Consider the following 27,502-nt stretch of genomic DNA (forward strand, 5'->3'; position numbering starts at 1 on the left):
AAACTAACCAGAAAAGTCACTAAGAAGTCAATGGGAAAATGGTCTATAATGAACAAGTGTGTAATATCTACAGTATTACAATATCTCTCCATTTACTTCCAAGGAACATGATAACCAAGAGAAAAGACTTGGCGTGTTGCTGTTCTGTCTCTGGAAGGCTCGGGGATGGAACACCATGGCAAACCACCATGGCAAAGCACATGCTCTCTGATGGCCAAAAGACAGACATACTGAACACTCACCCACAACTGTAGCAAACACAGCTGGCAAAGCCATGGGTGTCATGGCTGCTCTACTCTTGTGGCTGTGAGCTCTCCACACTTTATACAATCTGAATGATTCCCTTTCTGACTCGCATAATCAAGGCAATGGGGGGCTCCTGGTAGGCACTGTCACCAGTAGCATGACCCTTCCCCTCTCTTTTCTTGTTGATGGATGCCACATGCATAATTATGTAGGCTGCCCACAGTTTACCCCCTCAAGGTCTAGAGGACAACAATGACCGCTGCAGAAAGCTATAGGGCTGCTGTTTTGTGAGATTGTAGAATCATAGTCTGCAAAATGTAACTGTTTCTGAAGGTCCAAGGAGATGAGGCACCACACTGAGTCACAAAGATAATTCAGGATGATCTTCTGCTGGTTTTAAAGAAGTCAGTAGGAGGATACCTTTTTGGGATGGTCTGTGTTGTATTTAAAAAGAGAGACGAGAGACAGAGAAGAAGGTCTGAGGATCCTGAGATGAAGATTCATGGAATAGCAAGATGAAAAAAAAAAAAAGGTCAGTATTTGTGATGGTTTGTTTATGCTCGGCCCAGGGAGAGGCACTATTAGAAGGTGTGGCCCTGTTGGAGTAGGCGTGGCCTTGGGGGAGTAAGTATGTTACTGTGGGTCTGGGCTTTAAGACCCTCCTCCTAGCTGCCTGGAAGACAGTATTCTGCTAGCTGCCTTCAGATGAAGATGTAGAACTCTCATCTCCTGCACCACGCCTGCCTGGATGCTGCCATGCTCCTACCTTGATAATAATGGACGGAACCTCTGAACCTGTAAGCCAGCCGCAATTGAATATTGTCTTTATAAGAGAGTTGCCTTGGTCATGGTGTCTGTTCACAGCAGTAATACTTTAACTAAGACAGTGTTGGTAAGGATATTCATTGCTAGGTGATTAGGCTACGGGTCTAACCTGTACTAGCCAAACCTGAAGAAACTACTGGATTAAGCAAGATGTAAATGTATTTACTAATGCTGCCAAGATGTGTAAAAACGCTTGCTGCCAAGCCTGGCGACCTGAGTTCAGTCTCCAGGACCTATATGATGGAAGGAGAAAACTGAGTACCACAAGTTGTCCCGTGACATCATATTTGAACTGAGGCTCACATGTAAATAAATACATAACCATTAATTGATTGTTAATTAATTAGCCAATCAAAACATTGAAAAATTTAGGTTTATTCACCTGTAACATATATGCAATAAACTTACCTAGTGACCTCCAAACTTGTTTCCTTAGTCGAAAATATAGCCTACCTATCAGCAAGAGTCTAAATTCATAAATAAGAAATTTTTTAAAATAAGCTATTTTTATTCTATTTTGTTTATATGAGTTCACTGTAGCTGTCTTCAGACACACCAGAAGAGGGCGTTGGATCCCATTACGGATGGTTGTGAGCCACCATGTGGTTGCTGGGAGTTGAACTGCTCTGAAGGAGCAGTCAGTGCTCTTAACCGCTGAGCCGTCTCTCCAGTCCAGTGGGGATATTTCTTATGAACAAAGATTCAGAGCAAAAGAACTAGACAGTCCTGAGATGTGTTTCATCTGTGGCTGAACAGCCTTCGGAGGAAATGTGCTTCCGGAATGACCTAGACACCAACTTTCAGAAGTTTCTCTCTAATCTGGAAAACGTTTGTTAGAAACCCAGCAAGAAACTCTCACTGCCAGGCCAAGGGTGCAGCGAACTGAGCTGAGAGCTTGCTTGATGCACCTGAAGCCCTGGGGGTCAACATACAGCACCATATAAACACGGAGGGAAGAAAAAAGTGCAACTCAGACCTCTGCTACTCAGCAGTTTTTCACCCTCCTGAGCAGGTACAGGTGTCTAACTCTTGTTCTTCCCTGCCTACTTAGCCCCACTTCCGCAGAAGGGGCATAGCTCAGGGTCTCTTCAGTTGCATCTTGGCTCTGCTAGCTGTTCTGACGGATGGTCTTCAAGATCTCAGAGCTTTAAAACATATGTGACAAATGCCCCCAGCCTGTCAGGAGGCGGGAGGATGCCCCCCCATAGCCTTGTTCCGCAACAATTATTCTGTTCATCTGTGGGATGCATTTGGATTCATTTGTTACGTGTTTTATTTATTTTGCCCCCCCCCCAACATTCCCACCTTCCAAGAGAAGATGTGAGCAAATTCCCCGCAGTTCCCCCACAAGAAAGTAATTTCTTCACCTTAGGTGGGCCATCTGCTTCTCCTAACAAGGCTGCTTTGGACTTGAATTGAATACATCTTGTCCTGGGCATCTTGCCAGTTGGAGGCTCCAGGAAATGGAGCAAGTAAACGTGGTTTTCTTGTGGTGCCAGGCGGTCTTTTCTGAAATGCAACTCATGGAGTGAACCCCAAGGAAACTGTGTATGCATGCCCTCAGGAGTGTATAGTGTCAGGAGTCCCAGAGCAAAAATCTAAGCTGTGCCGGACTTTCCTAAGACGTAAGCCTTTTGAGCATTTGTGCAGATCCACCGGTGGCACAGAAAGATGGAGCGGGAGCGCTTGACTAGGACCCCAAAGAAAACTCCTGAGTTAGAGGAGCCCTGGGTGCAGAACGTGCTCATTGCTAAGGTTTTATTCTCCCTGCTTTGACACCATTAGCAACAGGCTGCTTCTGATACCCAACTGTACTGGCAACACCAGCGCCCACGAACAAAAGCCTGCTCTTCAGCTTTCTAGCTAATGGAAGCTTGTCACGCATGAGATCACACCAGTAATCCCCAAAATTCAGTAGTGGCTTAGAAAATATTAAGACGATTTAATGAACATTTTTCTTTCTAAGACAGATTGAAGTATAAGTGAATTCGTTTATAGTTTAGTTTGGTTAAATATTACAAATAAACTATTTAAAATTTGTATCAGTTGATTGACTAATAGAAATTTGTTACATTTATTTATAAAATGTTTGCAGCCATAAAGGTTGTCAACTACACCGTACATCATCTTCAGGTCAGAATGTGGGATTGGGGGCAGGGGCTCAGCGAGGGTGCTTTATTTAGTGGGGTATGAGAATCCTGAAACCCATCTTGAGCTGGTCAATTTAGGGAATTATGGATTTCACCCCATTTAAAAATGAAATTTGTACTTATCATTTATTTCTGAGGATGTGCCTACCAAACTCAGCAATGGATCCTCACTCAGTCCAATATCCCATACAAGACCAGATCCATTAACAGCCTGTCATGAACCAGGGAGATGCTCGTGGATCCACTGCTCCGTAAGGTTGTATACTCAGGAAGTGGCTCCTGGGGGAAGCAAGAACTTTTTTCTTCAGTGGTGTAATCACTGAGAGAACATTTATGCTCCTGCATAGGCCTGTAAACCAGTGTTTCTCAAACTGTGAGTCATGACCCCCTGTGTGGGGGGATGTTAAATGACCCTTTCATGGGGTGGCATATCAGATATTTACATTATGATTCACAGCAGTAGCAAAATTACAATTATGAAGTAGCAATGAAAATAATTTTATGGTTGGGGGTTACCATAACATAAGGAACTGTCTTAAAGGATCCCAGTATTAGGAAGATTGAGAACCACCACTGGAAACAATCCTAGAGAAATTTACTCTTGACTATTAGGTTCTTAGAAACTTTGCAAGGATAGTGATAAGCTAGACAGCCCTTCATTCCACAAATATTTACCGAGTCCCTAAACATTTGAAAAGTATTTGCCAACTGTCCCTTGGAGGCCAGTCTTTTGGGATATTCAGTTTACAAACAAAATAGAGGGGTTTTAGGCCTAGGGGTGCAATTCATTATTAGAACACAGCTTTAGCACGTACAAAGTACTAGGTTCAACCCTCAGTAACACACACAGACACACACGTGCATGCTTTGTACTCAACTCAATCGAAAAAAAAAAAAAAACCCTCTTGGAGTTTCGCATTGAACTAGGCGTATTAAACATAATATAAATTGAAATTTGAGCAAGCTCTCTTTATTTTCACAGTGAACTTGCCTGAACCTTGCCCCCTTGATAGTGGAGGTAACTCAATGTCTTCTTTCTTTCTTTCTTCCTTCCTTCCTTTCTTTCTTTCTGTCTGTCTGTCTCTCTTCTTCTTTCTTCTTCTTCTTCTTCTTCTTCTTCTTCTTCTTCTTCTTCTTCTTCTTCTTCTTCTCCTCCTCCTCCTCTTCCTCCTCCTCCTCCTCCTCCTCCTCCTCCTTCTTCTTCTTTCCCTTTCCCTTTTCCTTCCTTCCTTCCTTTCTTTTTCTTTTTTAAAGATTCCTCATTCTTGAAGTCATCCAGAAATTCTGGAAACTTATTTGTTCTGAAGCAATAGTGTTGTTTCAGTGTTCTGTATGAGAAGAACCAATTGGCCCATTAAAATTTCGTGCTTGGATTTGGTTTGTGTTTTATATGCCGGGGACTGGATCCAGTCTGCTGCTGATCTACAACCATCTGCCCACAGACTCTAGTTTTAATCGTGTCTACACAGTGACACTGTTAAAAGTTAGTTCTAACAGGATCCAGCATCCTGCTATAAGGGCGTTTTGGCACTGTAGAGCCCTGTGCAGAATCGGTGGCTCTGAGCACATGGAAGCCCAGCATGGCAACTTACTGGGTGCACATAACCATCTACTGTTCCCCAAATATGATTGCTTTGCCATGGTGGCTAGGTACAGCCACACACTGTACAAGCTGTCCCCCACAAACCTCAAGTTCCTGGCATCAAGCCTGCCTCCCTCTTTCTCCTTGGGGCATCTCAAGCCATGACTGTCTCCAGTTTGCTGAAAGTTACAATTGTACTGGAGCTCAGGTGGAAAGGAAACAATCTTTACCCCCTTTCCACTGGAAGCTCCTGGGCCCTCAGTAAGACTACCTTGGTATGTCCAGATGATACTGAGAAAAAACAATACCAAGTGACAGTATCCTTTACCCAGAGATGTGTGGCTCTAATCACCTTATAATGTCACAATTAATACTCTTAAAATATCTAGTTTCTTCCTACTTGAGAATCATCTAAGTCTGGAATAGGATCCAAAGCACAGAACTAAATAAAGTATTGTAGAAACAAAGGAGAGAAAGGGAAAAAAAGAACAAAAGATGGAGATTGCATCATATTGGAGTATCTGTGTTTGTCCTCCTCTTCCTTAGCGTGTATGGAGGAGCTAATGTACAATGAGATAGAGGAAGATTCCTCCTTATAATTTTGAATATTAGAAAGGATGCAGTGCATTTTACAAGCTCCTCTCTAAGGCATCATAGTCTAGTCAGCTTCAGCAAGAGTCAGAAATTCTCTCTTGAGCTACTTATTCCAAAGTGAGTCATCCACAGCTAGGCTTCATGGAAAACGAGCTCTCTTATGAGAGCGAGGCAGGTGATCAATGGAGAAATCACTCAGAAACTTTTAGATGGGGGAAAAATTACCTGTGCTGGCTGAAATGCTTTTAGATTTATTTTATTTATTTATTTTTTTTTTTTGTCACTTCAATGCCCTGATTTCCATGAAGATGGAAATGCATTGAACCGGTATGACATTCTTAAGTCCTGCCCCTTACTGACACCTGGCCTTCTTTTCTGATGTTTTCATATTAAAGGAACTTAAACTGTAAGCCCCAGGCACAAATTTAATGAAGACACAAATAAATCACTTAATGCTCGTTGGACTTTCTCATGTTTATACTTAAACCCTACTAGGTCACAACACAATACAGTGAGACCATATAGTGAACACTCTGTACACTGACCACAACATGAGACAAAATTTGTTAAACTGTCCCTCTAGCCCGTAAAAAGGAGCCCTTTCTAGAACTGTTGAAGGCCAAAACAAGCCTGCCATTCAGTGGAAGGTATTATGGAAAGGTGAGTGGGGGGTTAGTGGTTGTTGTTGTTGTTGTTGTTTTTCTTCTTGTTGTTGTCTGATCCCAGAATGGTGGTGTATGCACTCAGGACTTGGTGGCAAGAGGTTCAGAAGTTCAAGGCTATTCCCAGCTACTGTGAGAATTCTAGCCCAGCTTGGGCTACATCAAACCCTGTCTTAAGAACCCAGATGTCCCTCAACCAAAGAATGGACACAGAAAATGTGATTCATTTACACAATGGAATACTATGTGGCTATTAAAAAACAAGGACATCATGAGTTTTGCAGGAAAATGGATGGAACTAGAAAATATCACCCTGAATGAGGTAACCCGGACCCCAAAGGATATGTATGATAGATGCCTAGCATGCCTGTCCTCTGAAAGGCTCTACCAGCCTGACTGGCTCTACCAGACTGAGACAGATGCAGATACTCACAGCCAAGGATTGAACCTTGTTGGAGACTTCTATGGAAAAGTTACGGGAAGGGTTGAAGGAGCTGAAGGGGAGGGTGACCCCATAGGAAGACTAACAGTATCAACTAGTGTAAACCCCTGGGAGCTCCCAGAGACTAAGGCACCAACCAAAGAACATACAGGGACTGATCTGAGCACCCTTACGACACCCCCTGGCACATATGTAGCAGAGGACTGCCTTGTCTGGCCTCAATGAGAGAGAATGTGTCTAATCCTGTAGAGACTTGATGTTCCAGGAAAGGAAGATCCTGGGGAAAGCGGCACCCTCTCAGAGAAGAGGAGGGGAGAGAAGAGTAGCACCCTGCAAGGGGGACTGGAAGGGGGCAACATTTAGGATGTAAATAAATAAAATATTTAATAATAATATATTTAATAAGTAAAAAAGATAAAGAAGTAGACGGGTATAACAAAAAAGAAGAGAAAACATAAAACAACAAAAGGGGGTGTATTTTTTCTTTTTTCTTCTTTTTTTTGGATTTTAGGGAGCATAGATGACTCTCTAATGCATACCCACAACCTTTCTGAGCAGCAAGTCATGTTTTAATTGGATTGTATGGGACGTAACACATTCCCAGTATTAGTGGTGAACCACCTAGGAAAAGGGTTTCCATTGTCCCCTCATGCCCCCGTGTGTACTTACAGACATGTTAGCCTTTTGAACTTATTATTTCAATGTACAAATATTTGCATTTGGATTTTAGTGTAATACTTATTTCAGGACCAGGAGTAAAGAACATATATATAGTCGTTAATATGTTTTACTAGTAAGAGAGCAATTTTGCAGCTAACTTAATACGCATCAATTTCCGTTTGCGATGTAAAGGAAATGATCTTGGCAGACCCCCAACCTGTTCATATTTCAAAGAACATTAAGTGGAAATAGGACTAAATTGCCCTATAGTTAAAATTCTCTTGTCCCATAAGATAGTTACGGTAGCTTTGCTTATCCTTTTATTTAAAAAAAAAAAAAAAGACAAATTTTGTTCTAGTCAGAACTATTAAATAACCTGTTTATTTTTTTCCTTAATTGCTACACTCAAAAAGCCAAGCCATATAAAGTGAACGGTTTCACCCCACTCTATAAATAAATGTGAAAATACATTGTCCACCTTACCTAAAAACCCATTCTACATGAAGGCCACACATGGATATACATTGTGTTGTCTTTGTCAGCCACTCATGCTAGTAACAAATATCTAAAATAAACCAGTGTGTAGAAAGGAACCTTATTTCGACCCGTGCATTCAGCCTGCGGTTGGTAGGAACCTGAGCTTTTGGTAACACGGTGGCAGGACCTGAGCTTTGGTAACACCGTGGGAGGAGTGTGTGGTGGAGGTCTGCTCAGTGCATCACAGCCCAGTCAGGACAGCAGCCTGCTCAGGGCATCACAGCCCAGTCAGGACAGCAGCCTGCTCAGGGCATCACAGCCCAGTCAGGACAGCAGCCTGATCAGGGCATCACAGCCCAGTCAGGACAGCAGCCTGCTCAGGGCATCACAGCAAGGAAGGGCTCGAGAATCCCCTCATAGGCTGGGAGCTCATGACCTAGCTTCTTCCAAACCTTGCTTCATCCAGGCTCACCCTTCCCCAGTGACATCACACTGGGTACCAATCTGGTACCACCCAGACCTTTGGGGGACAGTTTAGACTTATACTGTGGTAAACATCTTTAATTTCATTTTTACTTACCTTATCCCTTTTTTAATTACACTGAATCTATGGGCCAATTCAAGAAGAACAAAAATCTTTACAGGAACATGTTCAGTATTGGGACAACTTATATAATGTTCCCCTGTCAGTCCTCTTAGGTGTCTCAGGCAGGCAACTTCACTGTGAGTTGTGACAATTATTTTTCCTCATAGCTCTTACCTACCTAGTAGGATTGGGGTTAGTAATGCCAGAACAGTGGGAAGCAACAGTCCGCCCCTGGCTAGCTTCTGGCTGTCATAGAAACGCCTGTAGAACATGATTTGAAATGTCATTAATTATTGTTTTCTAATAGAGGTCTTCATTTAGGTCAGGCTGTTTCTTTCTAGTCTTAAAGTACAAAGAACTCAGAGGGATACGTTTCACATCTCATCAAATAACTTTGTAGCATGCATAGACTGTTACCAGCCTTTCCCAATTCCTGCTGGAGCAAAAAGGCTCACGAGCGGCCTGCTGCCTTCTAACAGAGCACACCTATTCCTCACCCAATGTGCCTAGAGTGAAACGGTGGGGTCAAAGGTGAGCCTTGAGGCCTGGCTGCTAACCATGGCTCTGAATGCCTTTCCAGGTTGTCCAAGGACAGGGGTCCTGAAGGCTTTGCCTCCTTTTTTAAGCAAAGAAAATTTACACTGACCAAATCCCCAGGGACAGGAAGGAGGTCCTGGGAACAGTGGTGCACAGAATAAAGGGAACAAAAGAGTCACAGTAGGTGTAAGAGCCCATACCCCTGCCATCCCCGCCACTACCGACACACACACACACACACACACACACACACACACACACACACATACACACACACACACACACACACACTAGCGCATGCGCGCACAGAAACAGAGAAAGAGGGAGAGGGAGAGGTAGGGCCTGCTTTGGAATTTGTGGGGAAGGGGTGTTACATCAAGTGTCCTGTGATTTCTGGCCATGCAGTCTCTGAGAACTCCTTTATTGCCACCCTGAAGCACCTAGCGAGGGCATGTAGTCCACGTGGCACTATCAGTTCAATCATAACAAAACTATAGCGGGGCCTTTGGGCTCTTAGGGAAGAAAGGGACGCATACTCTTTAATCTCACTAACTATCGGTTCCCTACTCTCTCCTAGAATCAGCCTGGTCCAGCTGCTCACCACGGATTGCACAATTCTACATCAGCACGTTATCTCCCTAGAGCTATATCTCCCTGCAATTATGTGAAGCTGTGCAGCTTCCTGCTCAACCTCTCCAACCTGTTCTAGCTGCCCTTGCTCTTCTTACACTCCATAGTACAGAAAGGATGGGGCCTGGGCTTCGGCTTGGATGAGAAGCCTCTTACAAGTTTGGCCACACACGTTGACCGACACCCTCCCAGACTTCCCTCACTTGTCTTGCCTGCCTCTGCCTTACCTCCCTACCACTGATGACGTGTATAGCCCCAACCACAGAAGGAACAAAAAGCAGAAAGTGAATAGAGCTTAGTCTGTCATACTTCTGAGAGGCAGCTTGGAACGGGATACCAAGTGTTGCTTAGCTAACCCATCTTGGTACTAAGAGGCAGACTCTGGGGATGAACATTTTCAAGCTTAGAAGCTCTTCTCTGAACAGAGGCCGTCGTAGTGTGGATGTAAAAGGTCCTGATAGGCTCATATATTGGAAGTTTGATCCCCAGTTTGTGGACTGTTTCGGAACATGAGAAGGCATGGCCGTGTTGGGAGAGGTTTGTCTCTAGAACTGGGCTTTGAGAGGTCACTGCTGTGCTCCCCATCGTAATGTGTATGGACTCAACCTCCGAAACTCTAAGCAAGACACAGTTAAACGCTTTTATTGTATAAGTTGCTTTTGTCGTGGTGTCTTCTCACAGCAATGGAATAGTAACTGAGACAGAAGCTGAAGTCGGCGGTCTCCATAGGCTCCAAATAGTTGTTAATGATTTTTTTAATTGTTTTTAAGTTTTATTTATTTATTCACTTTACATCCCCATTATGACCCATTACAAATCCCTCCCCCTATTTCCCTGTCTCCTTCTCCTCCGTGAAGAGGAAGTCCCTCTTGAGTACCACCCTACTCTGGGACATCGAGTTGAAGTAAGCCTAAATACATCCTCTCCCACTGAGGCCCAACAAGGTAGTCCAGTTTGGGGAAGGGAAGCCAATGGCAGGCAACAGAGTCAGAAATAGCCTCCACTCCAGTAGTTAGGAGACTCACATGAAGACCAAGCTGCACATCTGCTACAAATGTTTAGGTAGATGTTAATGGGGTTTTGTTGTTGTTGTTGTTGTTTTGTTTTGCTTTGTTTTGTTTTGTTTTTTGAGAGAGAACGCAGAGAGTGCATTAATGTGAAGGAGGCAGGCCACAGAAACATCATGACCACACTGTGGAAAAAACTTTGGGTTGTAGTACAGTTGAAGCTTAAGTTCTTGGTTTAGAGCCACAGTCAAAATGCTAGAAGTGCGGGTGAGTAGAGTATCTTGACAAAGTGTGGTGATTTGAATGAGAGTGGTCCCCATAGGCACATATATTTGAATGCTTGGCCCTGGCTTGATAGAACTGTTTGGGAAGAATTACAAGATGTGGCCTGGTTGGAAGAGCTATGTCGCTATGGATGGACTTTGAGGTGTCTAAGGACCATTCCCATTGTGCTTGTTCTCTTTGTCTGTCTGTCTGTCTGTCTCTCTGTCTTTGTCTCTGTCTCTGTCTCTGTCTCTCTCTCTCTGTCTCTCTCTCTTTCTCTCTCTCTTTCTCTCTCTCTCTGCCTCCTATTTTCAGTAAGCTCTCAGCTGCTCCTGTCATCACGCCTTTGCTGCCCTCTCATGGACTCTAATGTTCTAAAACCGGGAGCTCAAATGAATCTTGCCTTTTATAAGTTCCCTTGGTCAAAGTGCTTTATTACAGAAGTAGAAAAGTAACTAAGACATAAAGTAAGGTGCTGTGAACGCATCTAGCAGGTAGAAGTCACAGTCAAAAAGAAAAGGGGACGTGAAAAGAAGACAAGACATGGTGGCTACCACTCTGCTTCAGACAGTGAACACTGGGGTGTTCAGGTACATGGAGGTCAAGTGGCTGAGAAATGGGTAAGTTGCAGTGTCTTAGATGTCTGGGGTCCTGTGATGGTTTGTATAGGTTTGGCCTAGGTAGTGGCACTATTAGGTGTGGCCTTGTTGGAGTAGGTGTGTCACTGTGAACATGGGCTTATCCTAGCTGCCTGAAAGCCAGTCTTCTCATAGCAGCTTTCAGATGATGATGTAGAACTCTCAGCTCTGCCTGCCCCATGCCTGTCTGGATGCTGCCATGCTCCTGTTTTGATGATAATGGACTGAACCTCTAAACCTGTAAGCCTTCCCCAAATAAATGTTGTCCTTACAAGAGTTGCCTTGGTCACAGCAGTATACAACTCTAACTAACAGATCCTAATCCTGCTGTTAGGAGAGATCAAGCTCTAAAACATGGCTGATAACTTAGAGGAAAAGTCAGAGTCTTTTAGCAGTGCTTCAGGAACATCGTCTGCTCTGTCTGCCACATTGGCTTCTGCAATGGCCCTGGCTGCCTCTTCCAAGACTGGCTGCTGTGCTCGTCGGTCAGGTGTTTAAACTCAAACTGGCAGTGAAGCTTGGGATCTAGGTCACAGGTTTGGAGGAGAGCATCTCATGGCAGAAGATGCCTGTGCTGGAGCCTAAGCTCTAAGTCTGCCTCCACACGACGTTTGGGCTCTGAGGGGCAGCAAAGCATGTCTTGATGGTATAAAGGACCCTCTGTGTTAGCAAGCTGGTCAGGTTGGAATAGCCCACAAATTAAGGCATGGAGCTGTGTCTGAAGGAATCTTCTAACTAGTCAGAGAGCAGGGCTATGCTGAGACGTCTCTCCAGTCCTTTAATAAGCTGATCGAGCAATGTGAAGTAGTAGCTGTTGGCTTCATTGAAACTGCCCACTCCCTGTTTCCCAAAAGCCTTTGGATTGCTGTTCTCCTTTGGGTACTGATGCACAGATGCTGTTTACCATTTGATGGAGATGGGTTCCATACTTACAGAGCTATACTAAAACTAAAAGGGGGCCTTAAGGAAATGGCTCAGTGGTTATGAGCACTTCTTGCTCTTGACCCATTCAGTTCTTAGACCCCACATTGTGGCTCACGACCAACCATAATCCCAGGTCTAGGGAATCTACTTTATCCTGACCTCTGAGGGCTCTGTATACATGTGATGCATGCACATACATACAGGCAAAACATTCATACACATACAAAACAAAATAACTACATCTCTAAAATCTTTAAATTAAAAAATTTAAATATATTGAGCTGGGCATTATGGTTATAAGCCTTTAATCCCAGCTCTTGGGGAGCATGGGTAGGTGGATCTCTGTGAATTGGAGGAGAACCTGATCTACAGGATAGCCACTATATAGAGAAACCCTGCCTCAAAAAAACAAAAACAAGACAAACAAAAACAAAAACAAAAAAACCCCAAAATTTAAATATATTAAATACCAGAAACTCATAGAAAGTGGGAATAGAAAGGGCTGTAAAAATCATTCTTTAATCCCACATGTTACAAGAAAGAAAACTGAGAATTTACCATGGTATTCAATAAGAGGACCTTGAGGCAAGCAAAGTGACCAGCAGCAGGCTTTCCTTTAGTGACAGTATAACACCATTCCTGTCAGCAAATAAATACCAAGTGCCTGGCACTACAATTTTTATTCCTCAAATTACAGTCATTTAGAAAGAGCTGACATTCTGGCAATTTTCCATGCCTGACTTGTAGAAAATGCAATTGGATTGATCTAAGAAATCATTTCAAGCCAAGTAGTAAGAGAAAATTGCCTGAGGAGGCTCCAGTAAGAAAGAGAAAGAGATGGCTCCGTGGTTCACTGAAGGCATGTGTGGTTCATTCCTATTCAAATGATGATCTGTAAAGAATATTGTCTTTTTAATATTTATTTTATTTATTTTGTGTGTGTGTGTGTGTGTGTGTGTGTGTGTGTGTGAGAGAGAGAGAGAGAGAGAGAGAGAGAGAGAGAGAGAGAGTATTTTGCCTGCATGTATGTCTTTGCACTATGTGTGTGCCTCCTGCCCCAAGGTCAGAATAGAGTATCTGATTTTCTGAGACTGGTGTTACTGTCAGTTGGAAGCTGCCATGTGAGTGCTGGAAATTGAACTCAGACCCTCTATAAGAGTAGCCGGTGCTCTTAACCACTGAGCCCATACTATTTGTACATTCTTCAGTCATTCACTGTGGTGGTTTGAATAGGTATGGCCTCCATAGACTCATGTAAACACTTGAATGTTTGGCCAATAGGGAGTGAGACTATTAGGAGGTGTGGCCTTGTTGGGGTGAGTGTGGCCTTGTTAAAGGAAGTATGTCACTGTGGAGGCAGACTTTGAGATCTCATATGATCAAGCTATTCCCAGTGTGGGTATCTGCAGATCAAGATGTAGAACTCTTGGTTCCTCCAGCACCATGTCTGCCTGCAGGTTGCCATGCTTCCCACCATGATGGTAATGGCCTAAACCTCTGAAACTGTAAGCCAGCCCCAGTTAAATGTTGTCCTTTATAAGAGTTGCTCTGGTCATTTTGTCTTTTCACAGCAAGAAAACCCTAATATACTCACGCTCCATTTTTCTCTTTACTGAGGTAAATTGTTTAAGAGTGTACCTTTGCCTTTATTTCTAGCTTGAGCTCCATCACTTGAAAATGTATGATCTTGGCCAAGCTGCCTAATCTCTTTGAAATCAGTTCCCCCATCTGAAAACTTCTCCATGAAAGTAATTTGCTCCTATGAAATACAATAGGGGTGGACCACTGAGCATCCTTAGTAATGACAGTCAATGTTATTATAACCAGTGCTGATACCATTATTATTGACATTATCAATCAATCAGATGCGTGTACCTGTAAAACAACTTGGGAAGATTATAGGACAGTAACTTGGGGCCTGTCACAGAACAATTAATCATCCCACCAATCCTGGTTTGTCAAGTGACTAGGATTCTCTGACAGAGCACATACTTTCCACTGGGATCTAGAATATGATTCTCTGCACTGTGAGTCTGTTACCCTGGGAGACTAAAGAGGTTGCTGTTATGTTTCCTCTCTGGCCTCTATTCAGAATGTATCTCCACACTCCCATTATCATGCATCTTCCTGTTCCATAGAGTCCTAGAACAAGCCACTTCCCCTTGGCACACTTCTCTCTCGATGCCCATTTCTGATCTCATTTCTCACTATTTTCATTTGAACTAGTGACCTATGGGTATAAATTCTGTGAAGATGCCTTAGCCTCTCTTTCCAGGGAAAAGGGGGCTCATACTTGCCATTCCAATGAGTCCATGGACTCCTCTCCTGTCCCATTATAGCCACAGAAGGCATTTCCCAGTACAGTACACTGCTGAAGCTGCATCCCTGTACAATTTTGTCTCTTGAAAGCATTTTTCTTCCTGAAACTGTAACAGCATCAGCATCACATCTTGCTCCACCAGCAACTGGGTGATCTGTTTATCCCTCCAGGCCTCACTGGAGACTCCTGAGGCCGTCTGCTTTCATTAAATTTTACTTCAGTGGCATGAAGCTAAGTTTGAGAAATAGAGGCTACATTGTTTAACCTAGTTGCAAAAACCACTCTAGGTACAAAAATGTTCCAGGTTCTGCAGAAATCTTGAGAGAGGATTTTAAAGAGTTTTAAGCAAAAAAAAAAGAAAACTCGGACATTAAAAAAACAGTTAAGTGAATGTTTAATGCATGTTTCTTTTTAGCTTACAGGATTATGAGGTAGTTTAAAAGGTATATGTTGTCTGTAGCTACTTATAACTTCAACAAACATGTTATGCATTAGCTGTAAATCTGTGTGATCATCCAGAGACTCCTCTTGTCAAGAATATTCATGATGTAGGACAAATCTTGCCTTTCTGATGGGAGAAACCAGCAGCTGCTTCTCCAGAGACTTCCAACCTCAGAAATTCCAGAGGGTCTGGACCCTGAAGGAAGTTGGAAAAACAGGCCAACTGTACAACAGAGGAGCCGATCTGAATCAGAGCATATGCATGAGTCCCCGGATGGGCGCTCCCATATATTTTTACTACAACCCTAAGACTTATGATGTCTGAAATTATTGATATCTGAGATAATTATGAAACTTCATCTGGTAGCAAGGACTTTATGGTTGTTGTTGCTAAAAAACACAAATTAGACCACTTTTCAAATGTAATGCAAGTTCTTTGGACATAATTGTTGAAGTTCTACATGAAATATTCTTTTACATTGAAATCAACTGTCACTAATTTGTGACACTTTTATTTATTTATTTGTGAGCAAACCTTATTGGGTCTAGACATGATAATATGTGTAAACAAAAAAGTAGGAAAATGCATTATCATTATTCAAATATAGAATGTAAAAACAGAACTGGATATATTTTCTAGAAATCTGGCAGTACAGGGAAATGCAAATCAAAACAACTCTGAGATTCCACCTCACACCAGTCAGAATGGTTAAGATCAAAAACTCAGGAAACAGCAGATGCTGGTGAGGGTGTGGAGAAAGAACAGTCCTCCATTGCTGGTGGGATTGCAAGCTGGTACAACCACTCTGGAAATCAGTCTGGTGGTTTCCTCAGAAAACTGGACATAGTATTACCTGAGGACCCAGCTATACCACTCCTGGGCATATACCCAGAAGATGCTCCAACATATAACAAGGACACATGCTCCATCATGTTCATAGCAGCCTTATTTATAATAGCCAGAACCTGGAAAGAACCCAGATGTCCCTCAACAGAGAAATGGACACAGAAATTGTGGTACATCTACACAATGGAGTACTACTCAGATACTAAAAATGATGAATTTATGAAATTCTTAGGCAAATGAATGGACCTAGAAAATATCCTGAGTGAGGTAATCCAATCACAAAAGAACACATATGGTATGCACTCATGATAAGTGGATATTAGCCCAAAAGCTCTGAATACCCAAGATACAAATCACAGACCACAAAAAACTCAGGAAGAAGGAAGACCAAAGGGTGGGTGCTTTGGTCCTTCTTAGAAAGGGGAACAAAATACGGGAGCAAATATGGAGACAAAGTGCAGAGCAGAGACTGAAGGAAAGGCCATCCCAAGACTGCCCCATCTGGGGATCCATTTGATATACAGTCACCAAACACAGACACTATTGTGGATGCCAAGAAGTACATGCTGACAGGAGCCTGATATAGCTGTCTTCTGAGAGGCTCTGTCAGAGCCTTACAAATACAGAATTGGGTGCTTGCAGCCAACTATTGCACTGAGCATGGGGCCCCCAATGGAGGAGTTAGAGAAAGGACTGAAGGAGCTGAAGGGGTGTGCAACCCCATAGGAAGAATAACAATATCAACCAACCAGACCCCCCAGCACTCCCAGGGACTAAGCCACCAACTAAGGAGTACACATGGCTTCAGCTGCATATGTAGCAGAAGATGGCCTTGTCAGGCATCAATGGGAAGTCCTTGGCCCTATGAAGACTAGATAGATGCCCCAGTGTAGGGGAATCAAGGGCAGGGAGGTGGGAGTAGGTGGGTAGGTTGAGGAACACCTCATAGAAACAGGGGGAGGGGAGATAGGATAGGGGGTTCCCAGGGGGGGCAACCAGGTAAGAGGATGATAACACTTGAAATATAAATAAATTTTAAAAATAAATTAATTAATTAAAAAAAGAAATCTGACAGTTTATTTGAATGACTTTGCTTAAAACAATTGTTTTTTGTCACTTAAAATTTTCACTTTGGAGGGCTTCTACTGTCTCCAAAACAACTGGTCAATCCCTAAGGAAACATAAATTAAGGTTCAATAAAAGGTCTGAATAACAATTCATTAGAAAAGAAAAAAAAAGACCTCTATACAAGACAAGTTTGAGTCTCATTTTCTTTTTCTTTTGAGACAGGGTCTCACTATATAATCCAAGCCGGCCTCAAACCTGAGATCCCGCTGCCTCGTTTTCCCTGGAGGTAGGCTTGGAGAGTTGTACCACCATGCCAGGTTTGTGCCCCAAATTAAAAAATCACAAGGGCAGATTCTTCAGTTGCCCATCTTGGTTTGTAATTCGGTTGCTTCCCAAAGTAGACAACTCTGTATAACAGACATCAAGGTCACAGCAAGTCTTTCAATACTTGACAATGTTTAAAATTTTCCCCTGGCCTAGTAGAAAGTCCAACTAGTAATAAATAAATGTTTGACAACCTAATAAGGAGCTAGAAAGCCTGGGTCCAAATGTGTATCTTCAGGGAACACTTATGTAAGTGACTCAAATGTGATCCAGAGACTATCAGACCCTTACCAAGAACTGCCACATACCATTTAAAGCCAGCCTGCAGGAAGCAGTGCTAAGAAGGTTGTATACTTGTGTATTGCTGGATATGAACGTATAATATAGAAGACACTTGAACACAAGGAACACTGAATAAGCAACTTGATAAGAGACATAAAAGAGAAAGGAGAGGATCTGATTGGTGGGAATACCATTTGCTCCATACTTTTGAACCAGGTCTACACAAGCCAACAAGACAGGTAGCACATCAGATGCAATGAGAGCATTTTTCCAGTTTCCTCATATTTTCTACACATTTAAACCAAACTAGCAAAGGCTGAGTGTGGTGGTACACTTTCTGAATCCCAACACTTGGGAGGCAGAGGTAGTTGAATCTCTGTGAGTTCCAGGCCAGTCTGGTTTACTTAGTGAGTTCTGGGGCAACCAGGACTATATTGAGAGACCTGGTCAAAGTATCAGAGAGAGAGAGAGAGAGAGAGAGAGAAAGAGAGAGAGAGAGAGAGAGAGAGAGAGAGAGAGAGAGAGAGAGAGAGAGAGAACAATGGGGAGGGAGGAGGGAAGGAAGGAGAGGGAGAGGGTGAAACTTATGAGAAAAGCTGGGTTTATTTTAGATCCAGGTTACAGTCCATTGTTGTGGGGAAGCCAAGACAGTAAGCTGTAATAGCTAGGCACAACACCTCCATAATCAACAGCAAAGAGAAATGAACATATACATGCTTGTTTGTGTCTGCTCTGTTTGATTTCTCTGCTCTTATACAGTTGAGGATGCTCTGCCTAGGGGATGGTGCCTCCCACAATGGGTTGCGTCTTCCTATATCAGCTAATTTAATTTACAATTAAATTTTCCAATGATATGCCCACAGCCTAACCCAATGTAGACAAGCTCTTCTTGAGACTTTCTTCCCAGGCAATTGTACATTGTGTAAGGTTGACAAAGCTAAGCATCACAGCAGATAAATGGTCTACCAGAATCTTGTTTTCCTTGACCTACCCCTTTACTAGGATGGGCATGTATAGCGTCCCCAGAACTACTGTTGAGGGCCTCCCACTAACCGTCATTCTTATAGACATACTCTTCCATTGACCTCTCCCACTTTTCTCATCCATAATATTTGGCTGTCCCTTTGTTACTTCTCTTCCCAGTTGTGTACCTGTCCCTTGGAGACTGATGATCCCTAAGATTCTGGTCCCAGCACTATTCTGTCCTCTATAATCCATTTTGAGAGGCATCCTAGCTAGCAAATGGGTGAAAAGCAAAAACACTAGAACTTTCCTGGCTGTGTGGCCTTGGGCAAGTTATCTAACATCTCTGATGTTCTCTCATACATTAAGGAGTGCTATAATAGAAGCCATTTCAGAGGGTCATAAAGACGGAAAATATGTTCTCACATATAATGTGCATACCTTAACACACAGTAAGCTTTAGGGGGCACATCCATGGTTCCACTGTCACTTAGTTGAAAAACTCTACAAGTCATATAGTTAGCATTATTTGGCATTTAACTGATTAATTAGTAAACAAGAATTCTCTAACCAGATTTTTTTCCTGAGCTCCAGGTCTCTACAGCCAGTTGCCAATTAAAGATTCCCAAATGCTCCTTAAATTCAACATTTACCAAGTAACTAATTTCTGTCTTCCTACTCCTACTTTAGCCAAAACTTTTATACTCGTTTTCCTGTTTGAATAACAGCTCTCCCTTTTGGATTCTTTTTCCAGATGAATAACAACACAGCCCACCAAGGCCCAAACCTTTGAGAATTTAATGTTCTCTTCTTTCGGCTAGGATTGCCTTAAACATGACGTAATCTCGAATCAAGTGATTCAGTTTTCCCTTCTTCCTGTTTTCATTTATGGATTACTGTCACAGTTCTGTTCCTCCAGCCCATCCTCATCTCAACTCTCTTTCCTCTTACACTATAATTCTTTCACACCAAGATGGGGAGGGGGAGTCATCATCTTTTCTAATGTTTCTTTTTCTTTTTCTTTTCTCATTAGCCTTCAGGATAAAATTCCAGATTTATACTATGAGGTGATACTTAGTTTTAACTGTTCACATGACACAATGTAGGATCTTCCTGAATGAGAGTCTCAGTTAGGGATTTTCTACAACATTGGATTGATCTGTGGGCATGTGTGTGTAGAACTATCTTCAGTTAATTGATGTAAGAAGACACAGTTTACCATGGGAGGCACCATTCCCTAGGCAGAGGCTCTTGAACTGATAAGAGCGGAGAAATCAAGATGAATACAAGGGAGCAGCCAGGTGAGCATGTGTACTTACTTTCTGCACATGGTTGTGGATGCGATATGACCAACTGTTTGAAGTTCCTGATGGCTTGAGCCGTAACTCTTTTTTTTCTTAAGTGTACTGTAACCTGAACTGTTATACTAAAACGAACCCTTCTCCTCTGAGTTGATTTTTGTCAGGGTATTTTATCCCAGCAATAGAAATAGAAGCTAGAACATAATCTTGTTGTTTGAGGTACTTCAAACACTTCTTCCCATCTCTCTAATTTCATTTCCAAGATATCTGTGAATTTCAGCCACACAAAGCTACTACTTACCTGCAAACTTGTAACTCTATCCTTCACCACCGTGCTTTTCTTAATATAATGGGGCAGATCACTCTGCTATAAAGCCCTAAGTTCCTGTACCATAACATTGCCCCTAACTGAGTTTAAAAGGCCTAGCTCAGAGTGGAGTGTGATGGTATATGCCTATAATCCCAGCAGTCAGGAGGCTGAGGCAGGAATGTCTCTGAAAGTTTGAGGCCATGATGGTCTTTATAGAAAGTTCTAGACCAGCCAAGACTAAACAGTGAGAACCTAGCTAAACAAACTAACTAAATGATAGTTAAATAGAGGTTAGGCTTTATAGAATTTTACTATTTGTTCAAAATACAGTGACCTCATATTGTCCTTCTTTTGAGACCCATAATAATTTTTATTTATCTTTGCTTTCATAAAATGGATAAGATGGTAGAAGGGTGAGATATGAATTAGAAAATATCTTTATCAAAATGTCATGTTATATAAGTGCTGAGGGACGCTATGAAAGGGCAAGAGATGCTCAACTTTTGTCCTAAGTAACATATCCTCTGCCTCATCTCTCACCTTTCCTCCTTCTCTCTCACCCCAAACTTCTCTCCAGATAGAAGTCACTGTTAGCATTTCTTCTAGGCTGTGCCCAACAATTACCTAGCAACAGCCAGGTACTTGCCTGGCTCTTGCTGTAAAAAGACAGTTTGGCCTCTCTCACTAACTCTGACTGTCCCCCCACCCAGGCCCCTCCTCTCTTCTTTGTCTCCCTTCTTCTCTGTCCTCTCCCTCTCCTCTCTCCCCCCTCCTCTTGTTCCTGGCTGCCTCTCTCTCTGTCTCCCTCTGTCTCTCTCTCTCTCTGCCTCTCCCTCTCCCTCCCCCCCCTCTCTCTCCTTCTCTGGCTCCTCTCTGTCTCTGTATCTACTCTCTTCTTGACACCCCTTCTCATGCCCCAAAATAAACTTCTTTTATACTAGACTATGGCTGGTACCTCATGGTGGGGTGGGAATGTCTCAGTATGGGCCCCGCTAAGTAAGGCACCCCCTCTCATCTCATCATACCATGCTTTACAAAACATATCAGTCACTCTGTGGGTTTTTTTTTTTTTAATCTCCAAGGTATCAAGATTTATTGCTCAGAGACTCTGCATCATGAGAGTTCTTATGCAGACTATCTACTTCCATCTGTGACTACACTATTCAGTTCATTCTGCTTTGGAAGAGCACAAGAGGGGGCAGCTCCCGTCTCCTTCCACTCCCCTTCTCTCGTCCTTTCAGGCTGGAGCAGAGACTGTCAATCCCAGGCAGAGCCAGGCAGACAAGGCTTCACTTGTAAAGAACCTCCCTCCAGCACCCCCTCCCTTCTCCTTTGCCCAGACTACCCCAGTGAGCTGGAGCCTTGAAGAAGAGTCTCCTGCCCATAACACTGAAAAGAAAGAAAAAGGTATGTATTTTTTTTCCTCTATCAAACATTTTATACCATTTATTCACTTCTAAGTTAGAGCAGAAATATGTGTGCATGCAGAATAGAGCGGAAAGACAAAGACTGGGGAGTCCTCTAAGGAAATGGTACATGCACTTTGAAAGGGATGGGTTGTGAGACAGAGGCCAAGACCCTCATCAAACGAGGGTAGCATATGTGGGTCCTTGACTGGGAAAGCCATTGGCCAAATTTTTAAAGAAGAGGCAGCTTGCTCAGTGTCATTCATTTAATGTGCAAACTCACTCTGTATCCAACGCCCCCACCCCACCCCACCCCTCAGAATTATGTGTGAGTGATGAAATACATAAGGTTGCTTGGTCAATCCTCTACACAAAGTTAATTGCAGTGTCAAAGAAAGCAAACGGTTTTGCTTTTAGAAGCTGAGATTCCTGAAAAGAAATCTGTAGCAACGCATGACACAAAGAGGGAATTCATTGACTCCAAACTTGGTGTTCCGACCATGGAACACAGCACGGAGTCTGTGCTTTCTGAGATGTAGAGAAGCCTCTCTTCAGGACTGAAAAATACCCCTTTTAATATTCCTCAACTCAGTTACTTGCAGTCTATGAACAGCTCTCCCCGAGGTTGGTTCTTTTCTCCTCTGATGAGTTATTTGTGATCAGAAAAAAAAAATTAGAACAATGCAAGATTATCAGTATTACCTCACAGCACGCTATATGAATTCTGAAAGCAGGCCTTCAGTGCCCCTGTTGGCTGCTTCCCCAAGGATAAAGGTATCCTAAGGGCTTAGGCTGCCGTGCGTGTTATCCGTTTTCTATGCCATTTCTGTCCCTTGACATATGCCTTGAGACAGTTCATTTCAGAACTGCCCTAGCACAACCCCCCTCTAAGACAGTTGATAAGAAAAGCAGGGGACGTAAATAACAACCGATTCTCTTTCAGTGCCCAAGTGAGTATAGCAAGGGTAACAATTTTAATATTACCCAACTACCATTTTCAAATCTCAAGTGTCAAACGGTTCAGGGCTGGAGTTGTTCATTGCTTTTCGCAGGCTTGCTTCTCTCCCGTTAGCTGTTGACAGACATCTGAGAATGGACTGCTCTTTCAGCCTAATTCATCAACTCTGTGTTATTCCACTGCCCTGAACACTGGTTCCCAGAACTAGCATCAGCTGCCTCCAAGAACGCTGCGCCACAGCGTCTGAATACTCAAACTGCATCGTCTTGTTAGTTTTGGCCGTCAGATGGTTTAGTTTTTCTTTTTAAGTCTCCATTTAACTCCAGCCATTCAAAAGCCTGCCAAAAACTCTCACAGAACTCTCACTATGCAATTCCCTTCCAAATGACAGTGTAGTGATGTAGTGGTGCTTATGTGGAAATGCCTTCGTTGTAATCTTGCATCCTCTGCAGGGATTTTTTTTTTCCTGACAAAGTTTGCATTGTGTGTATGTAAATGGTAGAGAATGCCAATATTGGGATATAAGTGGTATCATATTAGGAGCAATATTAAGAGCATTAAGATCATCAAATTGAGTTTTTAGGAGAGCAGGGCATAACCAGTCACAAGGGTTCTCATGTTCCTTCAGATCTACAGTCTTTCATTGGGTTTTCTTGCAACCCAAATTCTCCAGGAGGAATTTTAAGAGCATGCATGTGACCTAAAATAGAAAAAAAAAAGGAAAGAAATTTCCTTCAATGTGATCAGTCTTCTCACTCTGATTTGCATTTGAAAAATATACAGTTTGGGTAGATTTCCAAGGAATATGGTGAGTGTTTCCTGGTGCGAAGAAAAGGTGACAAATATACACAGGAAAGAACCTGTCCAGACACTTCCCATTTGTTAGGTAAGAACTAAAGCTACTTACCTGAAGCTAAGTAAGGGAAGAGAAGGCTTCAGTTACAACATATAATTTATTAAGTGTTAAAAAAAAAAAAAAGGAAGGGTAAAAAAAAAAAAGCCTAGCCTAGGTGCTTGCCAGCTGTGGAAATTTCCATTGCTGAAGACTGAACCTTGGGCAGAAACAAAACTCTGTGCTCTGGCACAGACATCAGTACATGGTATGGCAACACACCTGCCTTTCCAGAAATTTATTTGCTCATTCCTTAAGTAAATGCTTTCGTTTTTTTTTTTTTTTTTTTTTTTTTTTTTTTTTTTTTTTTTTTCTATGAGTCAAGCACTGAATTGGGTGCCTGAGTGATCTTTTTTTTAAAATGTTTTTAACTTCAGGCCTTACCTTCATGATGCCGGCATATCCTCTTCCAAGCCTCTGATCAACACAAACTCTCTCTCTCCTGGCCTCTCCTCAGTCTATGCTCTTTCATTGTCAGGTGTATGTATGCCTATCACTGCCATAAAAAAAAAAAAAAAACCGCCTGGTTAGGATCATATTTCTACTTCCAACCTTGACTTTAAAGATTATATTCAACTCCTGAACTATTCCACACTTTCACTTAGGTATCCGGTGGCCATCCAAATTTAATTATCATCAAGATATTATTCTTGAAGTTGCATTTTGGTTCCTTCCAGTTTAAGAAAAAGATTACATGTGTGCATATGTATGTGTATGTATGTGTGCATATGTATACGTGTGTGTATGCATGTGTATAAGCATGTGTGTACGTGTGTGCATACATGCTCTATGTGTGTATATATACCACAGGTGTGGTTTCCTAAAGTTACAGGAAGTTTGTGAGTTGCTTGTCATGGGTGCTGGGAACTGAACTAGGTTCTTCTGTAAGAGCTGTAAGATACAGAAATGCTCTTGCATACTTGGCAATCTCTCCAACACCTTTGCATTCTTTAAAAAAAAAAAAGCTTATTGTGTTTATGTGCGTGTGTGCAATAGAGTCACTTGAAGGAGCAGGTTTCAGTTAATAACAAGTTCAATACCAGTTTTCTCAGCTTCCCACTCATGTGTCCTCCGAACCCAGACTCAGTGTCTTACAACCCTGTCCTTTCCCCCATTTCCTTCGTGCCTTATAAGTTCTTGCTGTTGACCTATCTTCTACACAGTACATAGATGTTTGAGTTTCCCTAGATTTTCCCCCTGACTCAGTTTCCCTTTCTTCACACCACCAAACTGAACAGTAATCCTCAAAGTCTACATACTGAAGCGCCAACTACAGTCTTCCCTACACTTAGATGCTAGTTGGTTTTTATTCTGCTTTTTGCCTGTATTTTCAATGCATTTATAAAGAATAAGTCAGGGTTTAGTCATTTTTAAAAGTGCTTTTTAAAACAGGAGTATGTGTGTGTGTGTGTTAATATATTTGTATCACATTGTGCATGAACCTGCAGAATCCAGAAGAGAGCTTTGATCTCCCAGAACTTAAGTTACAGGCAGTTATAAGCTACCTGATATGGATGCTGGGAATTGAACTCCAGTCCTTTGTAAGAGCCGTAAATGGTTTTAACTTCTGAGCCATCTCTTCAGTCCTAAAAAGTATAATTTACACGCACACACACACACACACACACACACACACACACTGCTTCGTCTGTTTTTGTTGTTTGTGTGTATATGGTTTCAGGACTGACCACTCTGTACTGGATAACCAAAAAAAGGGTCTCATCTCTGGGATAGGCTAATTCTCCCTCTCCTGTGTAGCAATAATAGTCAAAGAAAAAGATGCTATCAATTTGGAAGTGGAGCAACCAGGGCATAGGAGGGGTGGGCAGGAGTAAAGAAAAGAGGAAAAATGATACAATTCTATTTTAATTAAAAATGTATAACAAATAAAAATAAGCTTAATTATTTAAAATGAAAAGGCAATTACATTCTAATAAGGACAATCAAATGGAAAGAAGGTTTGAACAGCCAAGAGCCATAAAATGAGCTCAGGAACAAAACTAGGTAAGACAAGAAACACAGTAAGAACCCAACAAAGAAAAGAGGAGGAGGTGGAGAAGGGAGAACAGGAAGAGGAGAAAGAGGAGGATTTGGGGGGACAACAGTGGCTAAATGTAAGACTTTATAGAAAAACTATACAACTCTGATAACATTAAGCTATAATTTAGGACATAGCTTCATAATAAAAACTAGAAAACCCGGGTGTGCACTGGAGTGTTCACCTTTAATCCCAGCACTCGGAGGGAGAGATGGGCAGATGAGTTCAAGGCTAGCCTGGTCTACATAGCAAGTTTCAAGGCAGTCGGGGCTATATGGTGAGACCTTGTCTAAAAACAGCAACAACAACAACACGCTTTCAAATGCGTTAGTTAAATAGTTAAAGAGAGATGTTTCCTTGCCTCCATCGCCCACACATCCCTCCACCTGCACCCAAACCTTTGTCAGAAACCTAGTGAGAAAGATTAAAGTCAGACGCTTGGTATTGTTGACTCTTGTAATAAACACACAAACATACACACACAAACACATGCTTTTAATTTTTTACATAGATTTATTCGTTCGTTCGTGTGTGTGTGTGTGTGTGTGTGTGTGTGTGTGTGTGTGTGTGTGTGTGTGGTCAGGGAGAGGGGCATGCAAGTGTGTGGAGATTCGAGCGGAACCTGTGAGAGTCAGTTCTCTACTTTGCGGGCTCTAGGGGACAGAACTCAGATCTGTAAGGCTCAGCTCTTGCTAGATAGCCTAAATGGCCTTCAGCTTGTCACCCTTCTTCCTCTGCCTTCCAAGTGCTGAGATTAGAGGTGTGGGCTGACCATACCCAGGTCATGCTATTGATTTTGGTCATTTACATTGGAGTACAAAATAATCCCATCTCACCTGCTTAAAGTTGCATGCTATCTAGGACATTGTCTTAAAATAAAACAGACATCTCACTTCTCTAACTGTGAGCTGTCTGTGTTGAGTAATATGAGCTATATATTAGAGATACAGTTCATGTTTATTATTCCCAGCTGACTCAAAACTATAAGAGAGCTCTTTAACTCAGTAGCTCTCACCTGCTGAGGCATCTCCCCAGCCTAAAAATTATATCTTTGTTTTAAAATATATATTATATATTTATATACAAATACTTTATACAATATATGTATAAATTTTTATATAGTATAAATTTATTATATGATTTTATAATATAACATATAATTGTGTTAAAGGAAAAGAGAAGCGAGTTAGTTTATCTTGCTTAACTTAAATATTTTGAGTGTTTTCTTTATAACAGTTACTGTTGGAAGAACCAAGAATACTAGATAAATTCAAGAAAATGAAAATAATAAGGGTAGCCTTTACCAGTAACTCCACTCCACATGTGTATGTGTGTATATTATATAATACATACATTTATATTCTAAAATATAATATAATTTTATATAGATATAAGTGTAAATATATATACATATGTATGTATATATATTTTTTCGCTGCATACCAGACAATAAAGCAATGCAATGTGTAGCTCATATCTGTTGAATGAACAGCAGTCTAAAAGCACATCTTTATCTTGGGCAAGGACCTGTAGAAATCCCAGTTTATCCCTTCTGTGTGTATGTATGTGCATACACCTGTGTACATGACCAGAGGTCAGAGGAGGACATTGGGCACGCCATCCCTCCACTCTCTTCATTACTCTCTTAAGACAGGGTCTCTCCACCATGAGAATATGACCCATAGAACAACTGACTTGGACTCATGGGAACTTATAGAGATCAGGGAGTCGGTTAGGAGTCTGACCTGGGTCCTCTGCACATATGTTATACATGAGTAGATTGGTGTTCTTGTGGGAATCTTAACAGTGGGAGCAGGGGCTGTGCCTGACTTTTGCTTACTTATAGGACTCATTTCACTACTGGGTTGCCTTGTTCAGCCTTGGTGAGATGATATGTGCCTGGTCTTATTGTAGCTTGCTGTGCCATGGGAAGTCTATTCTTTACTAAGGGAAGGCAAAGGGGGTGTAGATCTGGGGAAGAAGGGAGATTGGGGATGCTAGGGGGAGAGGAGGGAGGGGGAATTGTGTTTAGGATATAATATAGAAGATAATTTAAAAAGAGTAAGAGAAGAAGAAGAAGAAGAAGAAGAAGAAGAAGAAGAAGAAGAAGAAGAAGAAGAAGAAGAAG

At 42.1% G+C, this 27,502-nt stretch overlaps 1 protein-coding gene across 2 annotated transcripts in view; it reads left to right on the plus strand.

The window, feature by feature from the left end:
- Scrg1 (stimulator of chondrogenesis 1) overlaps nucleotides 1–27,502 on the plus strand; it is a 60,142-nt gene that overhangs the window by 15,309 nt on the left and 17,331 nt on the right. The window contains exons 1-2 of one of the 2 annotated variants that reach the window (XM_031339862.1): nucleotides 11,176–11,282; nucleotides 21,322–21,487. Coding sequence is in view for 1 of the 2 variants with exons in the window: in XM_031339861.1 (XP_031195721.1) it covers nucleotides 21,322–21,487 (166 nt within the window). In the remaining variant the exon portion in view is untranslated. Of the gene's footprint in view, nucleotides 1–11,175; nucleotides 11,283–21,321; nucleotides 21,488–27,502 lie in introns of those variants that run through there. The other variant, XM_031339861.1, reaches the window with a different exon arrangement.

This window comes from Mastomys coucha, unplaced genomic scaffold, assembly GCF_008632895.1.
Source record: "Mastomys coucha isolate ucsf_1 unplaced genomic scaffold, UCSF_Mcou_1 pScaffold22, whole genome shotgun sequence".
NCBI lineage: Eukaryota > Metazoa > Chordata > Mammalia > Rodentia > Muridae > Mastomys > Mastomys coucha.